Genomic DNA, 11,719 nt, shown 5'->3' with positions numbered 1-11,719 from the left:
ACACTGTACCAAATTAATTACTCTATGCCAAATTTCGTGCAAATTGAAAGATATATAGGGACTTTGGTACATCATTTACATTAAATCGGACGAAAATATATATGGGAGCTATATCTAAATCTGAACCGATTTTCCCATTTTTAATAGGGTTCGTCATTGGGCCAAATAAGTGACCTTTGCCAAATTTGTTTACAATTTAACATGCACAGTCAGACAGACAGACGGACGGACGGACATGCATAAATCGACTTAAAAAGTGATTCTATGCATATTCTCAAAAGGAATCTTGTGTCTATCTCGTTTTCTTTTGCCTGTTACAAACATATGGACTGTACCACAGTGTGGTGAATGGTACAAACATATTTTGTTTTTATCATACAAACCCAAAAAGGAGCAATTGAAAAAAAACGTTATGTTCGGCCGTTTCGTACTTTTGATACCCTCCAACAGGCAGTTACTTGAAATTATGTATACAGACAATTCTACCAATCGAATATTGTAAACCATAATGTACACCAAATAAAAATTTCAGCAATGACCGATATTGATTACAATAGACCGATATTGATAACGGATCGTAGGGTGGAATATGTCTATAAATTCCTCAAAATACTGCTATTAGAGGGCAAAGTTATATGAGGCTATACCTAATATATTATTGATTAATTACATCGTGTAGGAATTAGGGAATAGATGGGGATATAATTATATGAGGGCTATGTCTAATTAAGAACCGATATGGCTCAATTTCGAACCTATTATTTTAATAATCTCAACAACAAGTAATAATCTCAACAACTCTTGAAGATATAGCTTCTCAAACTATAAACGCGGTTTTCTCGAAACAGTGTTTTCACGAATTTCGGTCACAATAACTCAAAAACTAATATTCCAAGCGGTTTAAATTTTCAACACGTTATTCATTATGCACATAGCTTTTGATTGAACTAGGTAAGATCTTCTTTATTTTCGAACATGGTTTGTGGTCGAAAATAGGCGAAAAACGCCAAGATCATATGTTCGACGTTTTTAGAGATGGGTATTTACTATATTGAATCGGCAATATAACATCTTGCAACCCATTTCCGGATTCCTATTATCAAATCGATTAAAAATGGATAGTTTTACAATACTTTAAAGACGTGAGTAAATTCTTGGGTAAATAACCCAACTAACTCAAAAATTGGGTATAAACCAGCAGTGCCCAAAATAGGAACGAAAAAACCAGTAAGGAAGGCAGTAAAGTCGGACTGGGCCGACTATATGATACCCTTCACCACTTTGGGTATATTGTACATATGTATCCCCTCCAAGGAACATACGCAAGTCTTTCTGCAACCTATGATAAATTTAATTTCATTCGGGCAGATTTAAAGTCGACTACACGCTATTCGGTCGCCGTATTGTTAAAATTTTAATTTCATTCAGACATCCATTCGAAATACATATGGAAGCTATGACAGCATCTACATCAATTTCAGCTAGCTATATCTAAATCTGAACCGATTTTCACGAAACTTAGCACACATCATTCTGGACCTAATTCAGTACTCGGTCGAAACTATATATGGGAGCTATATCTAAATCTGAACCGATTTTCTCGAAACTTGGCACACATCGTTTTGCGCCTAATTCAGTACTTTATGGCAAATTTCATGCAAATCGAAAGATATAGAGGGACTTTGATTCCCCATTTACTTAAATCGGACGAGAATATATATGGGAGCTTTATCTAAATCTGAACCGATTTTCCCAATTTCAATAGGGTTCGTCCTTGGGCCAAATAAGTGACTTGTGCCAAATTTCATCCAAATCGGATCATAAATGCGACCTGTACTTTGTTTACAATTTAACATCTACAGACGGACTGACGGACGGACATGCATAAACCGACTCAGAAAGTGATTCTATGCATATTCTCAAAAGGAACCATGTGTGTATCTCGTTTCCTTTTGCCTGTTACAAAAATATGCACAAAGACATAATACCATGTACCACAGTGTGGTAAAGGGTATAATTAGGACATTTTTGGCTAAAATTAATTCCGAAAAAGTCGAAATATGTGACCAATATAATGGGGATTGGCGAAACAGAAGCAAATCTATCTTTACATAGGAAAATATAACATTAACAAGCATATTTGCATTGAATACAAAATGTTCTTCTGTCTTAAAATTTGAAATACAAGTTTTTACAATTTATATCGCAGTAGAGAGAAACATAAATTTGAAGATTGTGTATTTGAAACAAATACAATAACAAACATTTGCATGTATTAGTGTGGACAGCCCTGGTATAAACCAGGGACAGAAAGTGAACTAGATTGCCCAACTCTACTTGCAGCAACGAAGATTTTTCTAAAATTGCTGAGCGATGTTCAACATCACATGAACATCGCTCAGGAGCTGTTATCCATCGTCATCGTTGATCCAAATTACCTCACAATGATCATAACTTGTGACGAAACATTGGTGTGTATATGACATTGAAACCAAACCCCAATCATCCAAATGGAAACGTCTAGATGAGTAAAGACCGGAAAAACACGTCAAGTCCTGTAAAATTTTCTTCACTGGTAATCCTCTAAAAAAGAGGTGGTTGCATCAAGAAGATCGTTTCGGAAGTAATTTGAGGATTGGAAAGACTTTTATGTGATGGGGGATTCCTTTTAAGGGAACCCCCCCCATTCACTATTTTAATTTTTCAAGATTTTCAATGAGCTGGTAAATCAATACCAATGCTTGTTAAGGTTTGTAACTTTGAACATATATAATTGAAGATTTAAAAGAGAAGAAAAATAATTTACAAAAAAGTTTTGTTATTGTTTTGTTGTTGTTTTTTTGTAATTAAAGAAATGTCCTTATTTTTGATGGCGGGCATGATAACTCCTCACTGGAACATAGGAATCCGAAAATTCCAACGGCGTTAGAAAGAGTACATGTGTGGCTCTCGTATGAACTAGGATTATTGACTTCGCTCTAAAATTAACAAAATGGTGGACCTTTGAAAAAATATTTTTGGAAAATCGCCGATTTTTTACCAAAAACCAAGTTAAATAATAAGGAAGATCTTCACCGATTGACTTTATCCTAGTTCATACGAGAGCTATACACTCCCAGAGAAACGTTGCAAAATTTGGAACCGATTGAATTATTAGTTTTTGAGTTATCATGCCCGCCATTCGCAAAAAAATGTTTAGAGGAAAACGCGTTTAAAGTTTGAGAAGCCCTTCAGCCGTCACTTGATGCTGACACAATAAATCGGCTATATCTTCAAGAGTTCTTGAGATTTTCACTTGAAATTTTGTAGAGACATTCTTTAATCAGTGTAGGTTCGAATTATATCAACAAAAATTTTCCAAGTTGATTTATGCATGTCCGTCCGTCTGTCTGTCCATGTTAAATTGTAAACAAAGTACAGGTCGCATTTATGATTCAAATTTGATGAAATTTGTTCAGCTCATTTATTTGACCCAAGGACGAACCCTATTGAAATTGGGAAAAATCAATTTTAGATAGAGCTCCCATATGTATTTTCGTCGGATTAAAGGTAAATGGTGCACCAAATTCGCTAAATATATTTCGATTTGCATGAACAACATTTATTAGATTGGCTACTTATTATACAATAAACTATGTAATTTTAGTTAATGATATTTTGCTAAAATAAAACAACCTTACGCCTATGTAAAATGATGACTACTATCCTTTTTTTCTAGACACTACCTAATAATATTTCGACAAATCAATTTCTCCTCCTTTTTCTTCCTTCTTTTCGGCTGGTATTATTTTCACAACAGCTTGAAAACCATTGTGATGATCGGCCGTATATTCAACTATGCGTGTAGAGCCATCGGCTTCTTTAATAATGTAACCACCTATTGGGGAGTAACATTTTAATTTCGGATTATGAATATGAAATTAGGTGATGAAAACTTACCTTTAACCTTGTCACCATCTCGTTCTTCCCAATGATTTTTATCATCTCCCGACTTTTCATCCTTAACACCGTATTCGAATTTATATTTAGGTTGGACATAGTAGTCATGATGAATGTGATTCTTGTGCTCGTGATGATCTTCAAAGGAGCTGTGAGTTTCCGCTTGGCGTTTCTCTTGCTGTTTATCCTCCTCCTTCATCATGGGTTTCTCCACGTGATCTTCATCTTTTTCCTGTTTTTTGCATTTTTTTTCCTCCTTCGGCTTCTCCTCGCTATCAGCATTCTTGGCAACTCCAGCTGAGGACGAATAGCTAATGCTGTCATAAACCTCGTTTTTGTTGCTGCTACTACTTCTGTGGTAAAGTTTGCCCTGATAGCTATGTCGTTGTTGCAGATGATGATGGTATTGCTGTTGTTGGACTGGTCCAGCTAATGCAATGCTGGCCAAGCCACAAATTGCAGCCAATGAAACAAAACTAAATGTTAGAAATTTCATGTTGTTGGCGGTTTGGTTGACTTTTTCACTTTCACGACTGGGCCTGGGAAAAAGGGCTGTTCTCTGTGTTGCAATTGAATTTACTTCGAAAACTGATACTAATTTGTGGTTGCACTCGTTTATTTATAGTTAACAAAAACACGATTAGTGTAAAAACTCGCACATATTCGGTTTGGAGTTTGGTGCTGATGTAGCTGTAGCGTTGCCTCTGCCCCACCAAAATTTCACTTATTTCTCTTGTTTTGTGGCTGGCTATGCGTTTGCATTTCTCTTGCCACGATTACAACATTGCAGTACACGATGATGGTGCTGCCAACAAACGGTGGTAACATACAACAGCTGAAACCCATTTGAATTGGTGCAACAAACGGTTTACGAGTGACATAAGCCACCAAATAATGTATGAATGGTATAAGGGTGGGTTTGATTACGACCCACATATTGAACGGCTTTCGTTGAAGTAGTTGAGTGGGGACGAAACAAAAATGTGACGAATTTAAGTAGAAGTTTATATCTCCACCAATGCATCTCTTATGGCCGCTAAGAACCTTAGAAGCTCGAAAATCTAAATCTTTTTCTTTATGCTCCACGACAGTTCCATGATTCCTTCTAGTTCAATCGTTTATTGGTACAATTTAGATAGTTCGTCCAATGAACCGGAAGATGAATATGAACGATTGGATTTGAAGGAACTAGATGAGCGAGAGCAAAACTGAACTAATGAAGCGGGCCTAGTAACGATCGTTCATTTTGAGGAATAGTTCCGTATGTTCTTCAGTGTACAAATTTTTGGATGTTCGAAATATGACGATTGGTATATTAAGGCCTATTAAAACATATGTTTTTGGTAATTGCAGTTAGATACATGTATTTGGTAATAATTAAATTTTATGGAATATGATATTGTAAAAAATCATAAAATATTATCATTCATAGTCAGGTGCCGCAAATAAATTCAGAAATCCATTTTCTTTATCAATTTAATGCAAATTGACTTTAGCATAACTAGTGGCATGACCATAGCCATGGCCATAACCGTATCCATGACCATATCCGTGACCACCTTCCCAGCCACCATGATGATGATAACTTTCGGGATGAGAGGCATGACCCAATTTCGTGACCACAGCATTGAAACCATTATGGCCATCGGCATGGTAATCAACTACGCGGGTAGTACCATCAGCTTCCTTTACCGTGTATCTACCTATAAAATAAATTGAGGTGTTCGAAATAAAACGAAAGATTTTTTTTTAATTATTTGTTTACCTTTGACGTGATCACCATCTCTATGTTCCCATTGATCCTTGATGTCACCTGTGTGCTCATCATGAACGCCATATTCAAATGTATATTTTGGATAGGAGTGATAATCTGCGCCATGATCATAACCATATCCAGCATGACCGTAACCGGCACCACCATGGCCATAAACAGCTCCATCGTGGCCATAACCAGCGACTCCATGTCCCGACCAGCCATGGCTGCCATGACCATAAGTATCATCATGTTTGATTACTGTGGCATAGCTGTTGGCTGCACCATGTCCATATAAACTACCAGCCGAAGCCAAGCTGGACAATGCCAAAACCGCTCCAAGGATTAAGAATTTCATACTGATTTAAGAAAACCTAAGTAATTCTATGTGAAATGATTATTTGAAATTCGGGAACTGATGTAATTGCTGGTTCTGTCTTGGCTATTTATACGAAAATGATTTGAACTGAACTGCATATTTTCTAAAAATAACCTTTGTTTTGATTCTATTGTGTTATTACTAATTAAATACGTCATATTTTTTTGTTCTCTTTGTAATTTACCTTTCAATTTTAAATACTTATGAGCATGAAGGAATAAATGTATTCCACATATTAAGTAGAAATGCACTTAAAATGTTTCAAACAATAAATAAATTGAAATATGGCAACAAATAACAATTACTTAGTATAGATAATAACAAATTAATTACTTGATTCTCCGACCTAAACTATATATGTTTCTATTAGTATTAAATTCATAAGTTAGCCCTAACCTTGAAAAGACGGAAATACTGTCCAAACAAAAACTGGCTAAATGTCGGGTTTCTGGATAATGTCCCAGAAAAATGAACCCTCAAACAGTGGTAGTCATGAGCTCCATAGACGATGAGCGCTTGGGAGGTTTTTACCGACGAAAAAATTAAAAAACCAATAAGAAAAGTTCAAAAGTCGGACGGGGCACTTCATCATTTGGGTACATACAATAGATGCTCATATTTACAATATACTACAGATAGAACCGATACAGCATGTTTAGAGGGCCATTGGAATGAAATCGGACGAAATTGAATGTGTGAACTACATAGATGTTTGAATTAATTTAAAACTAAATTTCTAAAATCTATGAAAAATTGCGGGTCAATTGGGCAGAGGTGGGTTCTTTGGTGTACCATTTTTATGAAATCAAGCAAAATTATGTATGGGAGCTATATGTAAATCTTGACGTATTTGAGGAACCATTTGGTATGTATGCTGTCCAAAATTTATCTCCATCGGAGAAACGCTTACTATTCGGTGCACAATTTGCATGAATTAAGACGAAATTATAGAGCGGTTACATCTACGTCTTCATACGTCTTACAAAATCCAATACACGTTATTCTAGGTTCGATTTGGTGCGTTATGCACAAATTCGTCGCAATCGGAGAAATTTTAGTTATTTGATACACCATTTAGATGAAATCGGATGAAAACATATAAGGAAGCTATATATGAACCATATAAAGGGATTTCAATCCAATACGCTATGCTATATTGTATGTTAGGTGGAAAAACTCTTCTGTGCACCATATGCATAATATCGGACGAAAATATATATGAGAGTTATATCTAAATCTGAACCGATTTCAATGTTATCTTAATCGGACAGACGTTGGTAGTTTGGTGCTTTATTTAGATAAAATCGGTTCAGATTTAGATATAGCTCCCATATATAGTTTCTTCCGATTTTATATAAATGGTGCATCAAACTCTAATCGGTTCAGATTTAGATGTAGCTACCATATATAGTTTCGTCCGATTTTGTGTAAATGGCGCACCAAATTCTCAATTATGGTCCGATTACCACAATATTGTGCATAGAGTGCTGAATTAGGTCCTGTTTGAAGTATGCGAAGATATGTTGGAATCTGTTCAGATATAGATATAGCTCCCATATACAGTTTCGTCCGATTTTATGTAAATGGTGCACCAAACACCCAATATTTTTCCGATTTTGTACAGAGTACTGAATTAGGTTCTGATTTGTGTGTGCGAAGTTTTTTTTCTGAAATCGGTTTAGATTTATATATAACTCCCATATATAGTTTTGTCCGATTTTTTTTTAACTTGAGCACTATAATGTCAATACCTGTCCGATTGAGACAACATTTTACACCGAATAGTGAATTAGGTCCTGATTGTTGTGCGCGAAGTTTAGTTGGAATCGGAATCACATATATAGTTCCGTCCTATTTTATGCAAATGGAACACTGAGGAGGCTATGTTTGTTCTATATTCACGAAAATTAGCAGCAGGTACGGAATTAAGTCTAGAATGTTTTTTTTAGTTTGAAATTGGTTCAGATCTGAATTTTATTATCCGATTTCATTTAAATAACTAAAGGTTGTCCGATTTGGATGAATTAGTGCACAAGGTAACAAAGGGGACCTAGAATAACGTATATTGGATTTTGTTTCGAAATAAATTTTGGATAGCGCACTGTGCTGCAACATACCAAATGGTGTTCAAATACGTCCATTTATACATAGCTTTCATACATATTTTGCTCGATTTCATACAAGTGTTTGACACTCATTCATTTAAAACTAGGCCAATATAAATTATTTGTAGTAGGGGTAATTTGTTACAAACACGAATTGGTTACGAACATGTAAAAAATTGCTTACAAACACGTTCACAAACGTGTAAAAATCCTCAAAATACCGAACATCGGGGGGTATTGTTATATAAGAGCATTGACAAAACATTATCCGATCTAACCTATATATTGATCACGAATTCCCACATTTATAGACTGATTTTTTTTTTGCAAAAATTCAACAACATATCTAATAGAATCTAGACTCAGCTTGGCGAATTAAGTCTAGAATGATGTGGGTTTAGTTTCGTTGAAATCCCCTAGCTTCCCTATACTACCCTAAAGTCTCGAACTCTATATTAAAATACTAAAATTTCAGTTTCAAAAATCGCTAACTCCCACAAAAATGGTCCAAATTGAACTTCAGGACATTAATTTGAAATATAACTTTATTGTGTTTAAAATTGTGTAAAATCGTTTTTTACAAAATTCTTTTAATGAAAATAAAGAGAATTGAGATACTTAAAAATACATGTTTTTTATTTTTGACAATAAAAGGTTCGTACAACATTAATAAACTTAATTTAGCATTGAATGAAAAGATAGCATTTAATATATAATTAATTTTTACTCCAATTATTTGGCGTTTTTTTCTAAATCGCCTTTTCATTATAGCCGATGAATTTTCAGTTGGATTTATAAAGACATTTACCATATAATTCCATTTATAAAGACCAATAAGCTGTACTGATACCACAGGTGTATATAACTTTATGTAATGGTATGTGCACAGGCCGATTGAAAGTGTTTAGTGACCACAGGTCTACAGGGAGACCAGAGGTCTGTAAAGAAACAATGAGTGTGTCTAAATACCAATATGTCTGTATATAAAATACAAGTATTAATATAGTCAATTGGTCTGTATGCCTTTATAAAGACAAATAAAAGATAAACAGACCCACTGGAAGTGCATAGATACCACAGGTCTGCTGAGAGACCACAGGTCTGAATAAAGACCAATTAGTCTGTATAGAGAAAATATACTGTTCAGATTTATATAACATATATATATATATATATACAAAGTTTTTATCATATGGTGGACTTTTGTCCTTCTCTTACTCCTTTTCACAAAAAGCTGAAAATAATGAGGGCTTAATATCACAGAAGAAGTATGACATTCAATCCTAAATGTTTTCAGTGCCTGACGATAGCCCGCGGTACGAAAATTTTGCTAATGATCCCACCAAAATTGTTACCGAACATCGAACGGACACCCAGTTCTTGTCCAATAATAATCCAGAGATAAGTCGATAAATAATAAAAAAACCTCAATTTAAAATTCGACATTTATTTCGATGAGTAATTACATTTCAGTTGAGTATCAAGTTTCAAATTTCAGCAAATCAATGTACCTTTACTTTAGCATAACTGGTGGCATGTCCATAACCATGACCAGCATAATCACCATGATGATGGTAAGTCTCTGGATGATGGGCATGACCTAACTTCTTGACAACAGCATGGAAACCATGGTGGCCATCGGCATGGTAGTCAACAACACGGGTGGTGCCATCAGCTTCCTTCACGGTGTAGCTGCCTAGTAAAGAAAATTAATGTTACACACAATAAAAATATGTTTCTTTATAATAATCTTTATAATAATTTTCTTACCCTTAACATGATCACCATCTCTATGTTCCCATTGATCTTTCATATCACCAGTATTTGAGTCCTTAACTCCATATGAAAATTCATATTGGGGATATGAGTGATAATCATGGCCATAATCATGATCAGCACCACCGTGGCTATAACCGGAACCGCCGTGACCATAAGAAGCGTATCCATGTCCGGACCAACCATGACCGCTTTCAACACCATGACCATGACTATCGTCATGTTTGACAACGGAGGCATAGCTGCTGGCTTCACCAGCACCACCATGGCCATAACTAGCAATTCCATGTCCAGACCAACCATGACCGCTTTCAATACCATGTCCTGAGCCGCCATGCCCATAACTATGGCCATGTTCGACCACTGTGCTATAACTGCTGGCTCCGCCATGGTGCAAATTTCCGGCGGCTGCTAAACCGGACAAAGCCAACAAGGATCCAATGCTTAAGAATTTCATAATGATTTCCAGTAATGAAAAGAAGTTCGAGTGTTTAATGATTTGCTACAGATTCGGAACTGATACCGTTTGCTTATTTTATCTTAGTTATTTATACCAAAAATGTTAAGAACTATTAAATGTTTACAATTTGAGCCAAGCTTCATTATGATTCATTTTTGTTATTACTAATTAAAAAGGTCAAGTTTATGCGTTTTCACCCAATTCTTTGTAATACACCTTTCAAATTTTAATATGAGCATATTTAACAATAAAGGTTGGCTAAAGAATTTGTAAGATGTAGAAGAACAATTTTACTATAAATAGTCGTGATTATGCACGTAAAAGACATCAGTTCCTAAATTGAAGCAAATCATTAAATGCTAGAACTATGAAATTCTTGAGCATTGGATCCTTTTTGGCTTTGTCCGGCTTAGCTGCTGCCGGCAATTTGCATCATGGTGGAGCCAGCAGTTATACCACCGTCGTCAAACATGGCGATAGTTATGGTCATGGTGGTCATGGACATGGTTGGTCTGCACATGGAAATGCTGGTTATGGTCATGGTGGTGCTGATTATGGTCATGGTGTTGCTTATTATGGTCACGGTGATGCTGGTTATGACCATAGTCATGATTATCATTCATATCCTCAGTATGAATTCGCATACGGAGTTAAGGACTCAAAAACTGGTGATATGAAAGATCAATGGGAACACAGAGATGGTGATCATGTCAAGGGTAAGCAACAAAATATGTATTAGTAATATATATTTCATTCATAGAACTTTATTATTTTTTATAGGCAGTTACACCCTAAAGGAAGCCGATGGCACCACTCGTGTTGTTGATTATCATGCCGATGGTCATCATGGTTTCAATGCCGTGGTCAAGAAATTGGGTCATGTCCACCATCCTGAAACTTATCATCATCATGGTGCTTACTCTGGTCATGATTATGGTCACGGATATGGTCATGGTCATGCTACTAGTTATGCCAAAGTCAAGTTACATTAGAATTGAATGGAAAATGGATTTTTGATGACATTGTGTGTTTTCTATGAATGATACGAATGCACTTTCTTGCCCCCATCAAATTGTGATACCTCATTATTAAATAGTATATATAAAAATAAAAAAATGCAATTTTAATATGATACGGTATTGTTTCATTTTCAATTTAAGGTTTATATACAATGTATCACTATTTTGTGAGGGTATAATATGTTTGACTGGTCCAAAAATTTGTAACACCACGATATATGGGATAAAGATCCAACTTTTAATATACCGATCATCATTTCCCGACTAGCTGAATTGATCTACCATTTG

At 35.4% G+C, this 11,719-nt stretch overlaps 4 protein-coding genes across 4 annotated transcripts; 1 reads left to right on the top strand and 3 right to left on the bottom strand.

The window, feature by feature from the left end:
* Positions 1 to 3,725: 3,725 nt before the first annotated feature.
* LOC133333562 (putative cyclin-dependent serine/threonine-protein kinase DDB_G0272797/DDB_G0274007) lies at positions 3,726 to 4,435 on the bottom strand. The gene is made up of 2 exons (XM_061541874.1): positions 3,940 to 4,435; positions 3,726 to 3,877 (listed from the first exon to the last, which is right to left on the bottom strand). Exons 1-2 carry the CDS (start codon positions 4,433 to 4,435, stop codon positions 3,726 to 3,728), a joined length of 648 nt encoding a protein of 215 aa, XP_061397858.1.
* Positions 4,436 to 5,415: 980 nt separating this feature from the next.
* Positions 5,416 to 6,050, bottom strand: LOC133333560 (cuticle protein 19-like). Its single transcript, XM_061541873.1, has 2 exons — positions 5,705 to 6,050; positions 5,416 to 5,642 (listed from the first exon to the last, which is right to left on the bottom strand). The coding sequence occupies exons 1-2, from the start codon at positions 6,048 to 6,050 to the stop codon at positions 5,416 to 5,418; spliced, it is 573 nt and encodes a 190-aa protein (XP_061397857.1).
* A 3,628-nt stretch (positions 6,051 to 9,678) lies between these two features.
* LOC133333559 (adult-specific cuticular protein ACP-20-like) lies at positions 9,679 to 10,409 on the bottom strand. Its single transcript, XM_061541872.1, has 2 exons — positions 9,947 to 10,409; positions 9,679 to 9,872 (listed from the first exon to the last, which is right to left on the bottom strand). Exons 1-2 carry the CDS (start codon positions 10,407 to 10,409, stop codon positions 9,679 to 9,681), a joined length of 657 nt encoding a protein of 218 aa, XP_061397856.1.
* Positions 10,410 to 10,779: 370 nt separating this feature from the next.
* On the top strand, positions 10,780 to 11,404 carry LOC133333548 (adult-specific cuticular protein ACP-20-like). The gene is made up of 2 exons (XM_061541861.1): positions 10,780 to 11,128; positions 11,193 to 11,404. Exons 1-2 carry the CDS (start codon positions 10,780 to 10,782, stop codon positions 11,402 to 11,404), a joined length of 561 nt encoding a protein of 186 aa, XP_061397845.1.
* Positions 11,405 to 11,719: the final 315 nt, after the last annotated feature.

The sequence above is a fragment of the Musca vetustissima genome, unplaced genomic scaffold (assembly GCF_032173495.1).
Source record: "Musca vetustissima isolate MV318-11 ecotype Yass unplaced genomic scaffold, APGP_CSIRO_Mvet_v1 utg26375, whole genome shotgun sequence".
NCBI classification, from domain to species: domain Eukaryota; kingdom Metazoa; phylum Arthropoda; class Insecta; order Diptera; family Muscidae; genus Musca; species Musca vetustissima.
Note: the sequence above shows the minus strand (reverse complement) of the source record. Positions and strands in the feature narration are given on the sequence as shown.